The 16,741-nt window shown below is 42.9% G+C and overlaps 3 protein-coding genes across 6 annotated transcripts in view; all 3 read left to right on the forward strand.

Moving 5' to 3' along the window:
- Positions 1 to 294: 294 nt before the first annotated feature.
- On the forward strand, positions 295 to 2,304 carry guca1b (guanylate cyclase activator 1B). Its single transcript, XM_035159874.2, has 4 exons — positions 295 to 743; positions 1,282 to 1,431; positions 1,537 to 1,651; positions 1,797 to 2,304. The coding sequence occupies exons 1-4, from the start codon at positions 540 to 542 to the stop codon at positions 1,919 to 1,921; spliced, it is 594 nt and encodes a 197-aa protein (XP_035015765.1). The 5' UTR covers positions 295 to 539; the 3' UTR covers positions 1,922 to 2,304.
- A 556-nt stretch (positions 2,305 to 2,860) lies between these two features.
- Positions 2,861 to 5,920, forward strand: oard1 (O-acyl-ADP-ribose deacylase 1). The gene is made up of 5 exons (XM_035159881.2): positions 2,861 to 3,098; positions 3,184 to 3,364; positions 5,366 to 5,424; positions 5,535 to 5,647; positions 5,740 to 5,920. Exons 1-5 carry the CDS (start codon positions 3,054 to 3,056, stop codon positions 5,885 to 5,887), a joined length of 546 nt encoding a protein of 181 aa, XP_035015772.1. The 5' UTR covers positions 2,861 to 3,053; the 3' UTR covers positions 5,888 to 5,920.
- A 1,323-nt stretch (positions 5,921 to 7,243) lies between these two features.
- Positions 7,244 to 16,741, forward strand: part of LOC118111356 (synaptotagmin-2) — a 56,982-nt gene continuing 47,484 nt past the window's right edge. For 3 of the 4 annotated variants that reach the window (XM_035159868.2, XM_035159873.2, XM_035159871.2), the window contains exons 1-2: positions 7,450 to 7,587; positions 7,689 to 7,752. The gene's annotated coding sequence lies outside the window, so the exon portion shown is untranslated. Of the gene's footprint in view, positions 7,588 to 7,688; positions 7,753 to 16,741 lie in introns of all 4 variants that reach the window. The other variant, XM_035159869.2, reaches the window with a different exon arrangement.

The raw sequence follows: 16,741 nt of genomic DNA on the forward strand, positions 1-16,741 counted from the left end.
GTGTAAAATTCGGTGCAGCTTAATTGAATTTAAGAGGACTGTTGAGCCTTGGTAGATGTGCCATTCTAGTTTTACCTTTACAAACAGATGAGAACATTTATTGATACAGTATAAAACACAGAGTGTTTTCTATAAAGCGAACATACAGAGTCACTATTCTCTGTTTCGTAGAGATAGGGGCAGAGGGAAATCCTGTCATGATCTGTCTGCGAACTAATTGATCCGGACACGTTTCTATTTCCATGTTTCTAATCCCTTATCATGTGATCCTGTGTGTCATCCTCCTCAGAGAGGATATGAAGAGAGAGCCTAATAATAATTCAGCCTGTATGGACTTTCATGCCATTTTGATCGGTTTGGTTTTTGCCGATTTGCAACAAATTTAGTTGCAGCAACCGTCTCAGTGACTGAGGACTGAGATTTATAGATTTTGTAATGTAGAGTGGGAAGCTCACAAAGAGTCTCAACAAGTCTTGTAGTTTCATGTAATGTAAGAAATCATTTCAGTCTGTAGAGGTGCTTGAGCAATAATCTCCACCATGGGTCAGCGCCTGAGTGAGGATGGGGACCCCGACAAGGAAATTGACGCGGCAGAGCTGCAGGAATGGTACAAAAAGTTTGTGGTGGAGTGTCCGAGCGGGACTCTCTTCAGACACGAGTTCAAGAGCTTCTTTGGCGTCACTGAGAACAAGGAGGCCGCAGATTACATCGAAAACATGTTCCGAGCCTTTGACAAGAACGGAGTAAGTACGAACTTCGGCTGTGTGGAGGTACAGGACTCGTGTACAGTCGTCTGTCTCAGTTCAGTATCGACACTACACTTACCACAGTAATAGTCCAGATACATTGATTGGAAGCATTTTTGATAACAGCAGCCAAATGCCTTTTATTGATTATTTATTTCTAATAGATAGAATGAAGCACCAGTTTTGATAGTTTTATAATTTATTAGAGTATTTTTTTTAGCAAAAAGCTTTTGAAATGTAAATATTTACTGGTTTTCTTAGTCTATTATAAAAAAAACAATTGCATAACTTATTTCTGACAGATGATACACCAAACAATTAACAGAAAAATAAATACAAATTTGACCAATTAATCGAAAATATATATAAGTTGCATTCCCATTTATTTTTGATTGCTGTTTCTTACTAAAGAGCTGTTTGTATTCTATCAAGTACTTTACAATGCAGACATTTTTCCTGTCAAAGTGAACCTCAGAGATCTTGTCCAAGTGTCTCTTCAAAGCAATCTAATGTTGTCCCTTCATGTCCACTGCAGGACAACACCATTGATTTCCTGGAGTATGTTGCAGCCTTGAACTTAGTCCTGAGGGGTAAACTGGAACATAAGCTGAAATGGACGTTCAAAATGTACGATAAAGATGGAAGTGGGTGCATTGACAAAACAGAGCTTCTTGAAATTGTGGAGGTAATATTTACTATGTGACTGTCACTGTCACTATATGCACCTGAGTATTCCAAGATCAGCCAGCGGGCAAGATTAATACCAACGTCCTTCTCCTGTCCCTCTCAGTCTATCTACCGACTGAAGAAAGCCTGCCATGGACAGCTGGATGAAGAATGCAATCTGCTGAGCCCAGACCAAGTGGTTGACCGCATATTCGAGCTGGTTGACGAAAATGGAGATGGTGAGTGTTTTCCATAGTTTTCTGTCAGCTTAAAATGCTGCATGGCTGCTGTAATGGCTTTGTGGGGTGTTAATGTCTGTTGTTTGGTGAAAGGAGAATTGTGTGGTGAAACAAACCCAGAGACTAACCATCCCTCATCACTTAGGGGAGCTCTCGCTGCATGAGTTCATCGATGGGGCACGGAGGGACAAGTGGGTGATGAAGATGCTGCAGATGGACGTCAACCCCGGGGACTGGATTAACGAGCGGAGACGCAGTGCGAACTTCTGAGGCTGCAGCATGGACTGTTTATCTGTCACACACACACACACATCTTACAGTGTGACCAACTTTGGATCTGCTGCAGTTTGATATGAATGAAAGAGACAACAACACAGCAGTCACCCTGGTTTTGTATTGTATGCTGGTGTATACGATTTAGCTGTAGGGCCACAACAATGCTGTATCTTGCCTGTAACAGGGTTTGATCTGCTTATTCATTTTGGTTCAGGTTTCACTTTTAGTAAAGATACAACTAAGCAGTAGTTTCAAATTCATTTATTGATGGTGTAGGTCTGCGTCTGTGTTAGATGCTGCAGTCATAAGATACACACTGTATTTTCTTTTTAGTTTTCTGTCATAAGTTTAATAAATATTCTGAACGGCTCAACACACTCTGCACAGTTGTGTTCCCTTTTTTAGGATGATTATATTTCTTGTCAGGACTTTGTGGCCATGGAAACACAGAGATTTATTTGTTGCATCTGTCAGGGCAGGATAATTAAGACCTTCATGTGTCACTGCTACTCTGAGTTTGAGGATCTCATCCTTATTTCCATCATAGCTCAGCACGTTTACCTGAACAGAAATATATCTAGTAGATAAATGAATAAAACAGCTTTGAAAAGTTTCAGGGTTTCTAAATTAATACCAAATTTACACTGTATGGTTACTTTCTTTACATTAATAACAAATATCAAGTTAGATCACCGATAAAAGTGTTTAGTGCAGAAGGTTTCAGAAATACTGAGTATGGAGGACAGAGAACAGGTGAGGGTACTAGGAGCATTGTAAAGGATACAGGGTTTTTCACATCTATTCCTATCATAGTAATTAGGAATAGGTGTTTGAGTGACAGATTTAAAGGGTTTTAAGTGTGTAAAGTAGGATTGAGGATAAAGTAGTTTTTTTAAATATTATTATTATTATGAAGGGATTTAGATCGTGAGTCAATTTTCTGATTTACACTCCGGAGCTGAAGGTGGCGGTAGTGCGCCTTAAAACAGAGAGAAGAAGAAGAAGAAGAAAAGCTGCCAAACATCACAAGTGTCACGTTGCAGCTTTAAATCAGTTTTACTCTCTAGGACATTTCTTTACATTCACACCTCTCGCCTCGCAACACGTCTCCTTGTCCCCGGGGACGATGTGGTCTGGACCCCAGGAACCAGTCGATACCGAGGAAATGAAGGTAAAAGTTAAAAACTCACAATGAAACGCTAACTTCCGGTGCAGGTGTGTGTGCGTGTGTGTGTAAATAACGGTTTTGATCACAGGGTGCGGTGCTGCCCCCTGCCGGTCAGCGTGCGGCAGTGCGCTGTGTGACGGGGGACCTGTTCTCCAGCTGCGAGGACGAGGCTCTGGCTCACTGCGTCAGCGAGGACTGTCACATGGGAGCAGGGATCTCCGTCCTGTTCAAGCGCCAGTTCAGAGGAGAGGCTGAGTTAAAGCAGCAGAGTGAGTCACACCTTTGTTAAACCAGATTTACGTCCTCGGCCCTGGAGACTGGGTTTTCTTTTTCTTTAGCTGGTTTGTGTAGTGACCCAGTTTAAACTAAAGGACACAGATATGTTGTTCACGAGGGATGAAGAGGGGATTTCACACTGTTCCTTTATTTTGTCACTTTATATTTGTTGTTCCTTAGTTTATCTTCCGCCATTTTTTGCTATAAATAATAATTCAAGTGTGTTTATATCTTTTGTATGTAGGTGTATGAGTTTGTATATATGTGTAAATAACATTTGTAGTATAAGATAACTATTAATTAATGACCTATGGAGAAGGGGTGAGATTAAATAGATTTGTACTTTTTCTCACTCCTGTTCAAATATTAAGTATTTTCCTCATCACTGTTTGTAAATAATAATTTTTTCAGTTTTTATTTTTTTCACCTGTTTGTATAATTATATATAATATTTTTTTATATTTCCATGTTCGAAATAAATAAGAATGAATGAATGATAATAAAAACTTGTTCTGTAATATCTGGCAACATCCCATGCAGTACTGTGCAAAAGCTTCTGGTACATTCAGTTTATCTTTATCTTGCATTGCCGAAATATGCCCAGGGGATAAAGGGAGTAACACGTGAAATAAGTCCAAACAGAATTTATTAAGAATAAAGCCAAATAAAAATAAACATGAAACAGCAACGCTCATGACAAAATACATTACATTCAACATAGCCCAAGTTAAACCAAAGTTTCAGCCTCCCAACAGAGGGAGTAACCTATTGATCCCAGTCACGCAGCACAAGCTGACAAATTGTAGGCTCTCCACAAGCTTTCAGGTCTCCAGTACTTGATTACAATTCTTGCACAAGCGTGAACCGCCACTTGGGGCAGAGCAGGGAGGAGAAGGGTTGAACCTGGAGAGACGAGAAAAGAAAACACACTCTCAACACTCTCATTACACGTCGCCACCTCCGAGGTGCTCGATCCAGCCTCAATTCACTCTGCAGCTTTTCAACAGCCGCAGAAACACGCAGCCATAGACTCAAAGAGGCATCTAACAAAGGGTCGTGCAGCGGATGATATGTTTTCATTGGTCAGTCTGGTTTTAAATGAAGAGGCAGGAGACAATGGAAAAAGCCTAAATCCACAGAAGACCTGTGTGGTACAACCCACCTGCAAAAAGACTTTAAAAACCTTGGTGTGGTTTTAAATGACAACAAATATTGATATATATTTGTGGTTATTTTATTTTATTAGTTAATTGTTCTGTCAATTGTTAAATGTCCTTTTAGTCAACTGTCTTGTCTGGGTTTTCATTTCTTTGGTTATATTTCTTGTTAAGCACTTTGTAACATTGTTAATATATAAAATGTCCTAAATAATTCACATTTATGATAATTATAAGTTAGCACCGAAGACTTTTGCACAGTACTGTGTTCTGAGAGCAGGAGCTGGGTGTTATCATGATTCCTGTCTCAGCCCGGTTTGTGTTGCCATTCTGCTTCTCTGACTTTACTCCAGTTCCAAGATCCACCTGCTCAACTATTACTTATTCCAAATCCCTGCAACTTCCATTACAACTTGTCCCCCAGTTGCCAGATTGTTTCAGATCCCAGTTTGTTTCCCTTTGTGCTCTTTATTCTGTGGACATTTCTTCTTGTTACCTGTTGTGCTACCTCCTGCCTCTCTGCCTGTGTTTCAGCATTCATCAGTTTTCCTGTGTGTTTGCACTTGGCGGTGTTTGCTTCTACCACCAGCTGTGACAACAGGAAAATATTCTTGATGTCTTATGCTTCATTAAGTTCACATTTGTGTAAAATTCATGCTGACAAAATCTCCATTAGATTTTATAGCAAACATCTGTGGGTTGCAACAGTTTTTCTCCTGCACTGTGTTAGTTTATAATGACGCCCCCCCCTTACCAAGGCATTGGTGGTGAAGTTTTAAAGCCACTTATGTTTGAGATTTGTGTTTTTTATGTTGTTTTGTCTTTTTATCCAAACAGAAAAGGTGACAGGACAGTGTGCTGTACTGAAGAGAGACAGACGTTTCGTCTACTACCTGGTAAAGAGTTAATGCAATGTATCATGTTACTGATACACCCCTGGACAAATTAAGACTTGTTGAAAAGACATCATAGTATATATTGTAATTCCCTGTTTATTTTATTGCAGATCACAAAGAAAAAGTACAACCAAAAACCCACCTATGACAGCCTGACCCTGAGCCTGGAGGACATGAAGTCACACTGTGTGAAGAACGAAGTGACAAGAATCTCAATGCCTCGGTTTGTCTTCTCATTAATTTGTACTTTTGTTAATTTGCTCAATTCATTTATTTAAAAAAGTTTGGGTTCCAGTTAAACTCTGTGTTTTTCAGTATTGGCTGCGGCCTGGATCGACTGGAGTGGAGGAGAGTGTCAGAGATACTGGAGCAGGTGTTCAAACACACAAACATCTCCATCACAGTCTACAGCCTCCCAGTGAAAGCAGAGACCACAGTGATGAAGGAAAACATGCGCCGATGATGGATGGAAATGTTTATTGTAATTATTTAGATCGTGCACTTTTCTGTATTACTCTCCTCACACAATGTGATCATGACGATGATTATTTTTTGTCCGAACAATTTTTTTGTTACAAATTATATTGAAATAAATATTCCTCTGTTCACCAAAATACAAGTTTCAGCTATTTAAAAACATGTTCACACAGTTTTATCACTAAATCTACATATTTCTTTCACCTGTCTTTTCTGGTTTACAATTAGAAATGGTCTTTTACAGCAGGGTCTTAAAATATCTCTCTATTTGCCAATTCAGCCGCCAGGCAATTATGTTGTTGACTTAGCAAACGGTGTATTTGCATTTCTGTCTGGGAGTCATATAACTTTTAGAGTGCTCACTGAAGCGACTGCAGATGGCTGCGGGTATTGTAAGGTCCATTATTGACCTATCTAATTGGGTATTGTACTTTAATGCAGCCAGGAGCTGGTGGATGGAGCAGATGTGAGTTAAAAGAGGAGCAGGGGGACACTGAAACCACAAAGTCAATCTCTCACTTCCATTTTCCCCGGGACCAGAAATCCTTTTAACACGTCACCAAACCCAAGTGGAAGGGCAGGGAGGGGATCCCACCCCATCTCCATTCCAGGTGATTTAGTAAATTTGTATGATTCAATAATCTTGAGTGAAGGGAGGGGGGGTTACATAGTTAACCCATTTAACTATGTAACAATGTGCACTTCAGCTCCTGTGTGATTATCATAAACCTCAGCAGCATCGAGACAGTCTGAACAGGCTCAGTAGTTTGCTGTCTGTGACCCTCCCACTCTCCTTTGGGGCACTTTGAATAATTCATGAGGAAAAGGCATTAACCACTGCGGCTGCCTGCCCATTTTTTCCCCTGTATATCCAGGCTGGCTGGAAGACTGTACTCCAGCATCACTGCAACCAACCCCCCCTCTCTCCTCCTCCTCCTCCTCCATCCTCCTCCCTTCCCATCCCCCTTCATGCCTGGCAATTAGACTCCTCACTGCAGCAGAGCCACCTAGCTACGCTGCAGTGAGTGCAGGGGAAATCGCCTTTCGTCCGACCTGCCTTCACACCTCAACGTGCTGCGGCTGGTGGACGAAATGCATCCAAATCTGCCCTCACCCCCAGCTAATAGACGCCCCCCCTAGTCTCTTTGTTCCCATGCAGCATCTACTGCTTGTCCCACTGCGGTCCACTGATTCACCTCCGATGCTTTCCCCCACTCAATCCCATTCTCTCTCCCACACAGTCCTCCCCCACCTCCCCTGCTTCCCTCCTCCCTCTGTCCTCCATTCCTTTTTTTTTTCTTTGCTCAATGCGTATGAAATTGCAGAGCTCAGCATTCTTCTCCACAGGCACTTAGGGAAAAAAGAGAGAGAGAGATGAGCTGGGGAGGAAGGTTTCTGGTGCACCACATAACTGGCCCTCTTCCAATTAAAGAAGAGAGCTTATGTTATTGAAGAGCAGCTTAGCCAATCAGGAGGCAGTGCTAGGCAAAGACAGGAGGGGAAAGCAGCAGAGCGAGTGGGCAAGAGGAAGGGGGAAGAAAAAAAACTGCAGTGTGTGAGTGTGTGTAGTTTTTATCCCTCCCCTGAACAGATCTTTATCAATTTGGGTACTCCGGTCCTGGGGTGCATTTGAATGGGTGTCTGTGTGTGTGTATGTGCCAGAGTTTACAGGAGGACAGGGTAAAGGTGTGTCCACGGGGCTGTGTTAGACTCCTGACTTGTTCATTCTGAAACTGGAAATAAGAGAAAGTAAGAGGAGATTGATTATTTTTCTCTCTATCTCAAAGTGTCTCCGAGCCTGTGGAGAAAGGGAAGAGCGTGGTGTCCAGGAAAGAGCGACCTACACAGAAGGTAAGCAGCTACGTTCTCCTCCTACTACACAGGGCATGATGGGTTTTTACACTTCTGAAGTTATTTGCTTTTTTTAGTTGGTGTTTGGCTCTTTTAGTCTCTCAAATGTTGAAATTTTTAGATATACATGTGGATTTGTACTTATAAGAATCTCTTATGTTTTAAATACTGTTTTAAAAAAGAGCAGAGGGAGATGAGAGAAGGAGGGGGAAGGTTAGTGCGGGACTCCCTGATGCTTCCAGGCAAGTTTCTGTGCACACGGTTCTCTAGTGCTGCAGTATCCCATTACATCCCTGAGCGGAGCTGCCTCAGCATCCAGCCAGTGTCGGGCAGAGCAACCCAAACCAGCTACCACCGCTCTAAGATGATGCTCACAGCCTAAACTTGGGTTTTTAACCCTGGTTTTTGGAGAAAAGTAAAGTTTTATCCTTCACACACTGAATCCAGTGCACTCCAATGAGCTCAGTGTGACTAAGAGACTGCTGCAGCTCATTTTAGTTTTGTTGTGCATGCTGTCATTGTGTATTCTGCGTAGCGGTGGGGTCGCTTAGATAACAGATCGAATTGGCCCCGATAGCGTTATGAGCCTGGTGATGAGTTAGTGTTTTGTTTATCCGGTGTTCGGGGACTTCTTTTAGTCTAAACCTGCAGCAAAAGTGGGCTCTCTGATTGGCTGATCAAGGATTACTGATGACAATGTAGCAAAGGAAGAGAACAAAGAATGCTATCATGTCTGTTTGTAATTACTGGGGTATTTATGCACTTTTCATAATTTTGATACAAGCTCAAACAGCACAGCTGGAGTAAAGTGAAGCGTTGTTTGATTACACCAAAGGTCGGCTGATAACATATGTGTTTTTTCCACTATGCATTAATTATCGCCTTTCTTCAGGCACGTTCACAGTTTATTTGTTACATCCCACTGTCTTTTTTTGGAAGTCTGACCTTCATCATATGTGAATGAAGATTTCATACTGTCCAGCAGTGGGCACTGTGTGTTTTCGCTGCTGGAAGAAGCCTGCGAACACTGGCCTGCTGCAGAAAGGGAGGAAAGAACGGATGGACCTGGTGTGTGTGTGTGTTCTGTGTGGGCACACTGAATAGCGATGCCAGACAGGATAAAGAGTACAGTATGTACCGGTGTATTCCTATTACTTTGAAATAAGGTTAATAACTTTCATCCTCACGTAGCAGATGAAAGCAAATGAACCTATCCAGCTCTGATGAACCTGGTAACTGGTTTTAAATAGTGTTTCAATTATTTAACACTGAGTTATATGCAGGGATGAGGGGAGGGCCGCGAAGGAAACGTTAACTGTTTCAGCACCATGGACAGAGCACAGACGGCTAACATGAGCTTCCCTCAAATAGTTTCATGTAAATCAGTGTAAAGTAAAGAAGGTTGGAGGTTTAAGTTTAAGGCAAAGCTAATTCTTCTAACTATGTCTCGGCCGGTGACCTAATAAACCACCTGGCTGTTCACATTTCCAACTCCTTATCTGATATTCCAGTTGCCTGGGCCCATCTGTTCTTTTGCTTCCAGCTGATGACGTGAAGAAAACACTTTTCATTATTCATGCGCCTCTCCTTTTCTAGAACACTGCCCATCTTAAAGAGAGCTGTGTTTCTGCAGAGATGCTAAAAACCTAGCTCACAGCGGTTTTCTTTTGAAAAGCTCTGCACTGTCCTTGTCTACTAGCATCATGACTCTATGCTCCAGGTGGGAGCGTCAGCACTGTGCTTTTGTTCTACTTTCCTGTTCACGTCAAAACGCCAGGCTGTGGGATGAAACCGACTGTAGCAACACAAACCTCTGAGTTTGACGCCTGCCTTTTTCACAGCTATTTGATAACATAATTAAAATATAATTATGTGTGCAAGTAATTCATTATGTTTCTGATTAATCATTTTAAAAACCACCAAGCCGGTACTGCAGACGGCAGTTTTGTCTCAGTTAACTCAGTGAGAAGTTAAATGAAAAAATATCTAATGGCTGCGCTCCATACATTTCGGACACCTGCTGTGACTCCAAGCTTTGTTTCATGTCATGGTTGAGAGTGATCAGCCAAAGTGTCTCCGCAGGAAGCAGCCAGCATACTGGGAGACTCGTTCAGACAGCGATCATCAGAAAACCTCAGCTCTAATGGGAAACCTAAATGAGACCCCTTACTGTTGCCAATAATTATCCAGTATCCCTCTATGATAGAAGCAGAATGCAAGGCATGGAGGGGGTTTAACTCATTAGATCTTAAAGCTGATGTAAACAGTCAGACCTGTATCCTGTGATTTATGCTTAATTCTGTGATCTAGCAGCTACTTCATTGCATTTACAGTTTGAGAATTTGCTTCTAAATGCTGGGAAAGCATTGGTGGTGCTACATGCTTATTTACCTTTCAATGTTTTTGTATGTGTAGGTTTTATCCTGAAACTCTTTCTAAGAATTCTGCCCCTTTTTTGGAGGAAGTCAGCAGCTGTTGGACTTGTCATTGCTCATCCTTCTTGGTGTAGGACACCCTCTGTCCCAGGCTGTGCGGCACGTGTGCCCCTCTAAATGATGCTGTAGGCAACACTGCGGAGCAGCAACGGCTGTCACCATGACATTTACAGTTAGCAACAATACCCAAAAACTGTCCACGGCCATAATGAGAGGAGGAGATACATGTGAAAACTCACCAAACTGAAAGAAATAGTGTTGCTTCTAAGTTGAGTATGTTGTAGAGATAAAAATAGAGGACATTGCAGATGTTTGAGGTGAACAGACCCTCTTGGGGATCTTAGAATGACACGTTGATAAATACAGTGAAGTGTGGGAAGGACGGTGTTTGTGCCTTCTCACTGAAATGGGGCACTTAATCATACTCTCCAGGGAAAGGTTACAGGATTTATTTACATGCATATATTTTGATAAATGTGTTTCTATTCGTGAATGTGAGCAGCAAAGGGAAGGGTGGTTAAAATGAGGAAAATAACAGACAGTGTTTGACACATTACGAGCGTGAAGAAAATACTGGCACGGAAAGGATGAAAGCAACGAGGAGAAAGTGAGGAGAGGAAGGCAAGAGGAATGATACAAGAATGGGCGAGAGACGGAGCGAGAGATTGAGAGATTGTCAGAGGCAGAGCAAGAATGGAAGAGAGTGGGTGTGCATCGCAGAGCTACGAGCACTGCAGTACATTGCGGTGCCCAGCCCCCGCTGTGTTCTCTGCTCGCCATCCGGTTCCATGCACTGAAAAGACCCCTGCAGCCGCAGAGCTGCACAGCGCAGAGGGCTGCCTGCTGATCAACAGCAACCTTTCAAAGAGCTCGTGACCCGCCGTCGTGCATTCTGGACGTCTCATGGTGGCACAGATTTTGAAGCAGCGACGGCGACACGGCGCTCAGGACAAAAACAGCCGACCTGCGCCCGCCAACGCATTGTCATGTAGAGAGAGGGAGTATTCACTTCACACTCCCCCTGGATTATGTAAGCGTAGAACACATTCACTTTGCTCAATACCAGCTGAATGATCCCACCTTCCCCGGCTGTGTTTTCCTCATTAGGAACATCTGCCACGCTGTTTGCTTTGTTCCAGCGGCAGCGTCTCCGCAAACACGGACGGACACTTTATTGAACTTATTGAAATGGGAACAATAGGGAGGCAAACAGCATGTGCTTTTAAATAGCTTGTGTGCTTGTGTCCCCATGCTTTGACATTTTGTTGATGATGCCCTGTCAATAAGCGAATAAGAAATAATGATCTCCCCCCGAATAACTTCTTTGTCTGATGCAGGCTCACGTGAAAGAAAGCACACAATTTATGCAGCTCAAAGTCAGGCAGTGTTACAGTGTGCATGAATGACTCACACAGGGGAGCCTCACACTTAAATTGTGTTGGATTAATTATACAGCCAAGCAATACTATCTCTCCCATCCCACGCAAACACACACACACACACGCATACAAACACATGCAGATGCGAAATAAATCTTAATCAAATGAAAAAAGCTCTAGGAAACGAAGGAGAAGCTTATTTCTGCTTCCATAAACAGTTGTTGCGTTTCCATCCCACTGCCCGCCTGGGGGTGTGGACGGGCTGAAGCGTGAGAGCTTCCCCTCGTTGTGTGTTCCCTGGTTTCCCTCCACTCTGCTGATGTGGCTGATTCCGATTGCAAAGCGTGGACTCTCCCTGCTTCCTGTGACAAGGTCTGATCGCGTCCCTCGTCATGTTCAGAGGGAGTGGAGTCAGTTACACCTCGCCAGAGAGGTGTCCGAGTCGTGAAGGGGGTTTGCCTCTGCACACCGGACTGCATTTGATTCTGATTTGCAATGAAATTATCACCAGGCTTTGAAAATGATGAAAAATATGTGCTGAAATTGAATCATACTGCAAACTAAGACTCATAATCATATAGATTATATAAAACACATAAAACATTATGTTTATATGGAATGTGGAATCTTTTCTTTTGGGGCATCAGCTGCATTATACTCACTAAACAGAAAATAGAATTTCACATGTGTAGTGATTGAAGTAAGACATTGTGTGAACATTTAACCTTGCAACAGCTCATACAAAGAAAGAGCTGCAGTCACGTCCTCAGTCGATGCATTTAAAGGGTAAATACACAGTGGAAGGTGGAGAACGGAGCCGTGGAGAGAAAACGAGAGAGACTGTGGTTTGTGTGTGTGTGACAGAGACGGAGAGAGTGGGAGAAGGCGGCAGAGTATTGTAGTGTGGGTGAGCTGCAGTAGGGACTCGGAGTGCTGCATTGAGCTGCATAATTAATGTTAAGAGGGTGGAGCTAAAGGCGGAGATAACTTGCTATGAGGAAAGAGCCGCTGCAACACTGCTAGAAGCAGAGCTACCTCTTTTTTGTTTATTTAAAATGTGGAATCGCTGCTCAGGAGGCAAATGGAGCAAAAGAGCAGTGAATGGAAATGATATTTTGATGCAGAACCAGGGAGGTTCGCCTAGTTTTGTTTTATTTATTTTTGGTCCAGCTCGGTGTCTCTGTCCCATCTGTTCCCTCGGCCCTCAAAGCCAATCACCCTCCACTGAGCTGCGTCCCACAGCCAAATGCCTCACTGCTGTCTCCCCAGCTCTGTTAATCATCCAATTTGTAGCAGAGCCTCCCCCTATATGACACATCTGGTGTAACTCTCATCTGGTCTGTCTGAACTGGACCATGAGGAGGGAGGAGGAGTGGCTTTAATCCGCGGGATGCTATTATATTTATAGTTATATCTTCGTCACAGATTTTTTGCTTGACTGCTCATAAGAGGAAACGCAATCTCACACAAGACCTGCTGCTTTTGAAGAAAAATCTCCAATTATTCTCACCTGTTTTATTTTTAAACTCCTGCATTAGAGACATCTGCCTATTCAGCCATCAATTCAGGTCACACGTACACAGCAATCTGCACATGCATGCACGTGTGTGTGTGTGTGTGTGACAAAGCTGCAGTCAGGGTCTCTCCTGGATGTGAATGCATGTTCATGGAAGCACGTATTCAGGCGATTGTATGTTCCTGTTAGTCTCCAGTGCTGTCAGAGCTCATGAACCTGTGTCGCTCCTCTGTCTCCAGGGCGTTATTGCCTGGCCGGTGACCACATCTCCATCGCACTGCTCTGCTTGCACCCCTGTCACCTAACCTCATCATCACTGTGGCTGTTCTGAGGTGATGACATGTATTCTGCTGCAACATGGCCAGCCTTCATGAGACCGCTGTACAGTAAAGCTCTGCGTGAAATGTGAAAATCAAGCCATGAAGTGTTTTTCGTATTTAGTTTTTTTATTTTTGTACATTTTACTGAAAGCCGTGCGTCCCCTTTAACCTTTTACACCAACATTCAGAAAAATATGCAGCTAAAACCTGCAAAGAAAAGGCGATTTACTCCTTTGCCATTGCGAGTCCACATTTCTAGTGTGTCGCGTTTGACCTCACAAACACACCGGAAAACAGGATTAGTAAACAGTAGAAAGAGGCATGAAGGCTACTGAATATATGTATGACTATGCGGTTACTTTTTTAAAAAGAAAAATATCTTTTACTTCAGTCTCTTCAAACTCTATTCCAGCTGAACGATGTTCGAATGCTGCCCGAACGGAGAAAGGTGCAATTTGAGGCTGAGATTTGCAGAAGTTACCGACTGAGCCTTCATTGCCGCCATGATAGCTATTGTTGAGAGTGAAGGGGCGAAAATGAATCTGTCCACTGTGGTGTCATGTTTTCATCACTGCTGTCAGGAGCTGGAGCCGATAAATTCCTGTGACCACTGCGGAGTCATTCGATCAGGGAACGTCCTCTTAGCCGAAGACAAAAGCCAGATGTTAGTGGGTGTTACTGGGTTTTTTGTCTTGTGTGAAAGGGAGGTTTTATTTGGATGTGTTTGCCAGAAGATACTATTGGGATCTGTCCTCGTCAAAAGGGCTGAGGGAGCGCGCGGAGGCATTTGAGATGCACCCCTCGTCGGCTCCGAGCTTCTCTATACACAGAGAGGAAGCAGATAATGACTGCAGTTTCATTTCGGTCCCCCCAGAGCAACAAAATCACACTTAAATCACAACCTCAACATTATCGGCTGCAAGTAAAGGCTGATGCAATTTAACCTTGAAGGTGGAAGCCACAGAAGGAGGCAAGGAGCATCGTGTCGCTGTAACATTGGACTTGTTTGGATGCAGGGATTTAATCTGTCTAGATAATCATGGTGGACTTTATGATAGCTCGCCAACTGATGTCTTAAAAACATATCTTCAGGGTCTTGGTGTGTTTAACAATGAAGTTCAATGGTTTTGATTTTATTTTCCATTTTTTCCCTTTCTCTCCTTTTTTCCTCTTCCCGAGCCTAAAAGGCATCAGACAGCAGAAAGCTCAGAAAAACAACACAGAGCCTCATTAAATATATTTTTTTCTGTCCCCTGAAATCTTGGAAATGAAGAGACATTTTCTGTTTTCCTTCCCTCTCGGGTCCCACAGGGTTTTGCAGGGGGAGAGTTAAGTTGCCATTTCTTTGTGTTGCCAAGTGAGAATCTGCCCATCTGACATTCCCGAACGCTGGGAGCGGTGCAAACATCAACAGAAACCTTGAACATTTTTTTGTACCCTTTCTCCTGCTTTAAAATCAACTCCTGCTTTGAAATCCTTCTGAGTGAAACGTCTTGAAATGAGTACAAACGGCACACTGATGTCGAGGGGAATTTTTTATAATTTTGTCGTTCCATGCAACCTGCGAGCTTCTGTGATCTGTGCCGTTTGTTTGTTTTATAAATCAGAGGAATACAAGGACTGATGATTTTCATTAGAGCAACATTGTGCAATGTAATATCAGCCCAGAACCCGAAATAATATGGAGAAGGCAGAGAGAGGAGGAAGAGGAATACTTAAGCTGTGTGAGTAGGTGCTCAACATGAAGGCTGCTGCTTTTCTCTTTGAGTTTTTTGAGGCCAGTGTGCAGACGAAGGACGGAGCATACAGAATTTTAAAACATCTCTGTGGGTTCTAACAGCAGTGGTCTGACATTTCCTCTGCTGTGACTGAGGGACGACAAAGAAGCACTGAATCAAAGGAGAAGTATAAGGGAAAAAAACATGTTTTACTTATGAAATGATGGCTTATGTTGTCCTCAGAGGCAGGAGAAGGTTTAGCTATGCTTTTTACAATGTGGGCAAGAGGCTTTTGTGCTTGTGGCATAAAGAATTGTCTGAACAACAGAGGAAATGTAAACATGGCTTTTAGCTGAAGAATATTCAGAAGTAAGTAAAAGAAAATGAAGATAATTTAGTTTTTATTATTGTGTGGGGAAATTACCTGATACCAACAAAAAAACAAAATCTGCAGGATACTACAGTTTTCCTTTATGACTTAAAGGTAAACTGTGCAGGATTTGTTGGTTGCTGTTTGTAAACACTCCACTCAATGAGAGAGAGAGAGAGAGAGAGAGAGAGAGAGAGAGAGAGAGAGAGAGAGACGTTTGCGAGGACAAAGCCGTGAGTCAAAGAAACGAACAGATACAGTATTTTCTTATTGTTTCACTGTTTTCTTAAAGGGATAGTTCACCCATAAAGGAAAAAATTCACTTATTATCTACTCACCACTAAGCCGATGGAGGGGTCGGTTAAGTGTTTGAGTCCCTGGAGTCTCAGGGGTAAACAGCATTGCAGCCAAATCCAATACAATCGAAGGAACTGGCAACAACTTCTTTAAACGTAAAATAATGACCCGTGATTGGTTGAGCATGTGTAAAACACAATCACTGCTGCACAGACTCTGGCTCTGATGTCACCAGTGCAAGATGGCAGCACCTGTTTCCTGGATATTTTGGCTTCAGTGGGAGGAAATGGAGACACGTCGTCCATCTCATTTACAGTCTGTGGATGTCACACACCTGCTTTCAGAAGGTTGCACCTAAAAACACGGCAAAACAAAGAAAATACAGCGCAGGGTCTTTCCAGGTGAATACACCACTGAGGGATAAGTGAAGATTGAGTGGGGTTACTTTTGTACGAGTCTATACACCAAGGTATGTTATGTGAGTGGCAGGTTACTTACGGTGCTTTGTGAAGCCGAAGTTCCACAGAGTGTTGAACCATCCACTTCCCTCGTTCTCTGCTCAGGTCATTGTGCCGCTGCCATTCCCAGAATAAAAGGTTCCATCAGACCTGTTGTCGTATCAGCAACAAAAGAGAAACCCAACGTAAACTAATCCAACTTCTTTGGGTGTTAAAAAGAGTGAAGCAGAATTGTGTTTTGACTGTGTGCGCCAGCCAAGTTGGAGAAATCTCGCAGATCCGATCTCTCCCAAAAGAGATTATTGACTTGACGTTGGTCGGCAACTCCAAGAGCGGGATGGAGCGTTGCACAATCGATTTCTGTAATAATTGGGCTTTGGAGAAAGGACATGACATTCATTGTACTGTATTGATCAAAAATAATTACTCCCTTCCTTTTGTCCAGCTCCATAAACCCTCTCTCAGCAGTGCTATCTGGAGAGCAGTTTGCAAATTA

This window comes from Hippoglossus stenolepis, chromosome 6 (assembly GCF_022539355.2).
Source record: "Hippoglossus stenolepis isolate QCI-W04-F060 chromosome 6, HSTE1.2, whole genome shotgun sequence".
NCBI classification, from domain to species: Eukaryota; Metazoa; Chordata; class Actinopteri; order Pleuronectiformes; family Pleuronectidae; genus Hippoglossus; species Hippoglossus stenolepis.

What these genes read in the sequence shown, in the direction of transcription:
- oard1 (XM_035159881.2), top strand. Translation starts at nt 3,054, where the DNA reads ATGTGGTCTGGACCCCAGGAACCAGTCGATACCGAGGAAATGAAG. An exon ending in TCGATACCGAGGAAATGAAG is followed by an intron (nt 3,099 to 3,183) that starts GTAAAAGTTAAA and finishes TTTTGATCACAG; the next exon opens with GGTGCGGTGCTGCCCCCTGC. An exon ending in ACAAGAATCTCAATGCCTCG is followed by an intron (nt 5,648 to 5,739) that starts GTTTGTCTTCTC and finishes TGTGTTTTTCAG; the next exon opens with TATTGGCTGCGGCCTGGATC.
- guca1b (XM_035159874.2), top strand. Translation starts at nt 540, where the DNA reads ATGGGTCAGCGCCTGAGTGAGGATGGGGACCCCGACAAGGAAATTGAC. An exon ending in GAGCCTTTGACAAGAACGGA is followed by an intron (nt 744 to 1,281) that starts GTAAGTACGAAC and finishes TGTCCACTGCAG; the next exon opens with GACAACACCATTGATTTCCT. An exon ending in GGTTGACGAAAATGGAGATG is followed by an intron (nt 1,652 to 1,796) that starts GTGAGTGTTTTC and finishes CTCATCACTTAG; the next exon opens with GGGAGCTCTCGCTGCATGAG.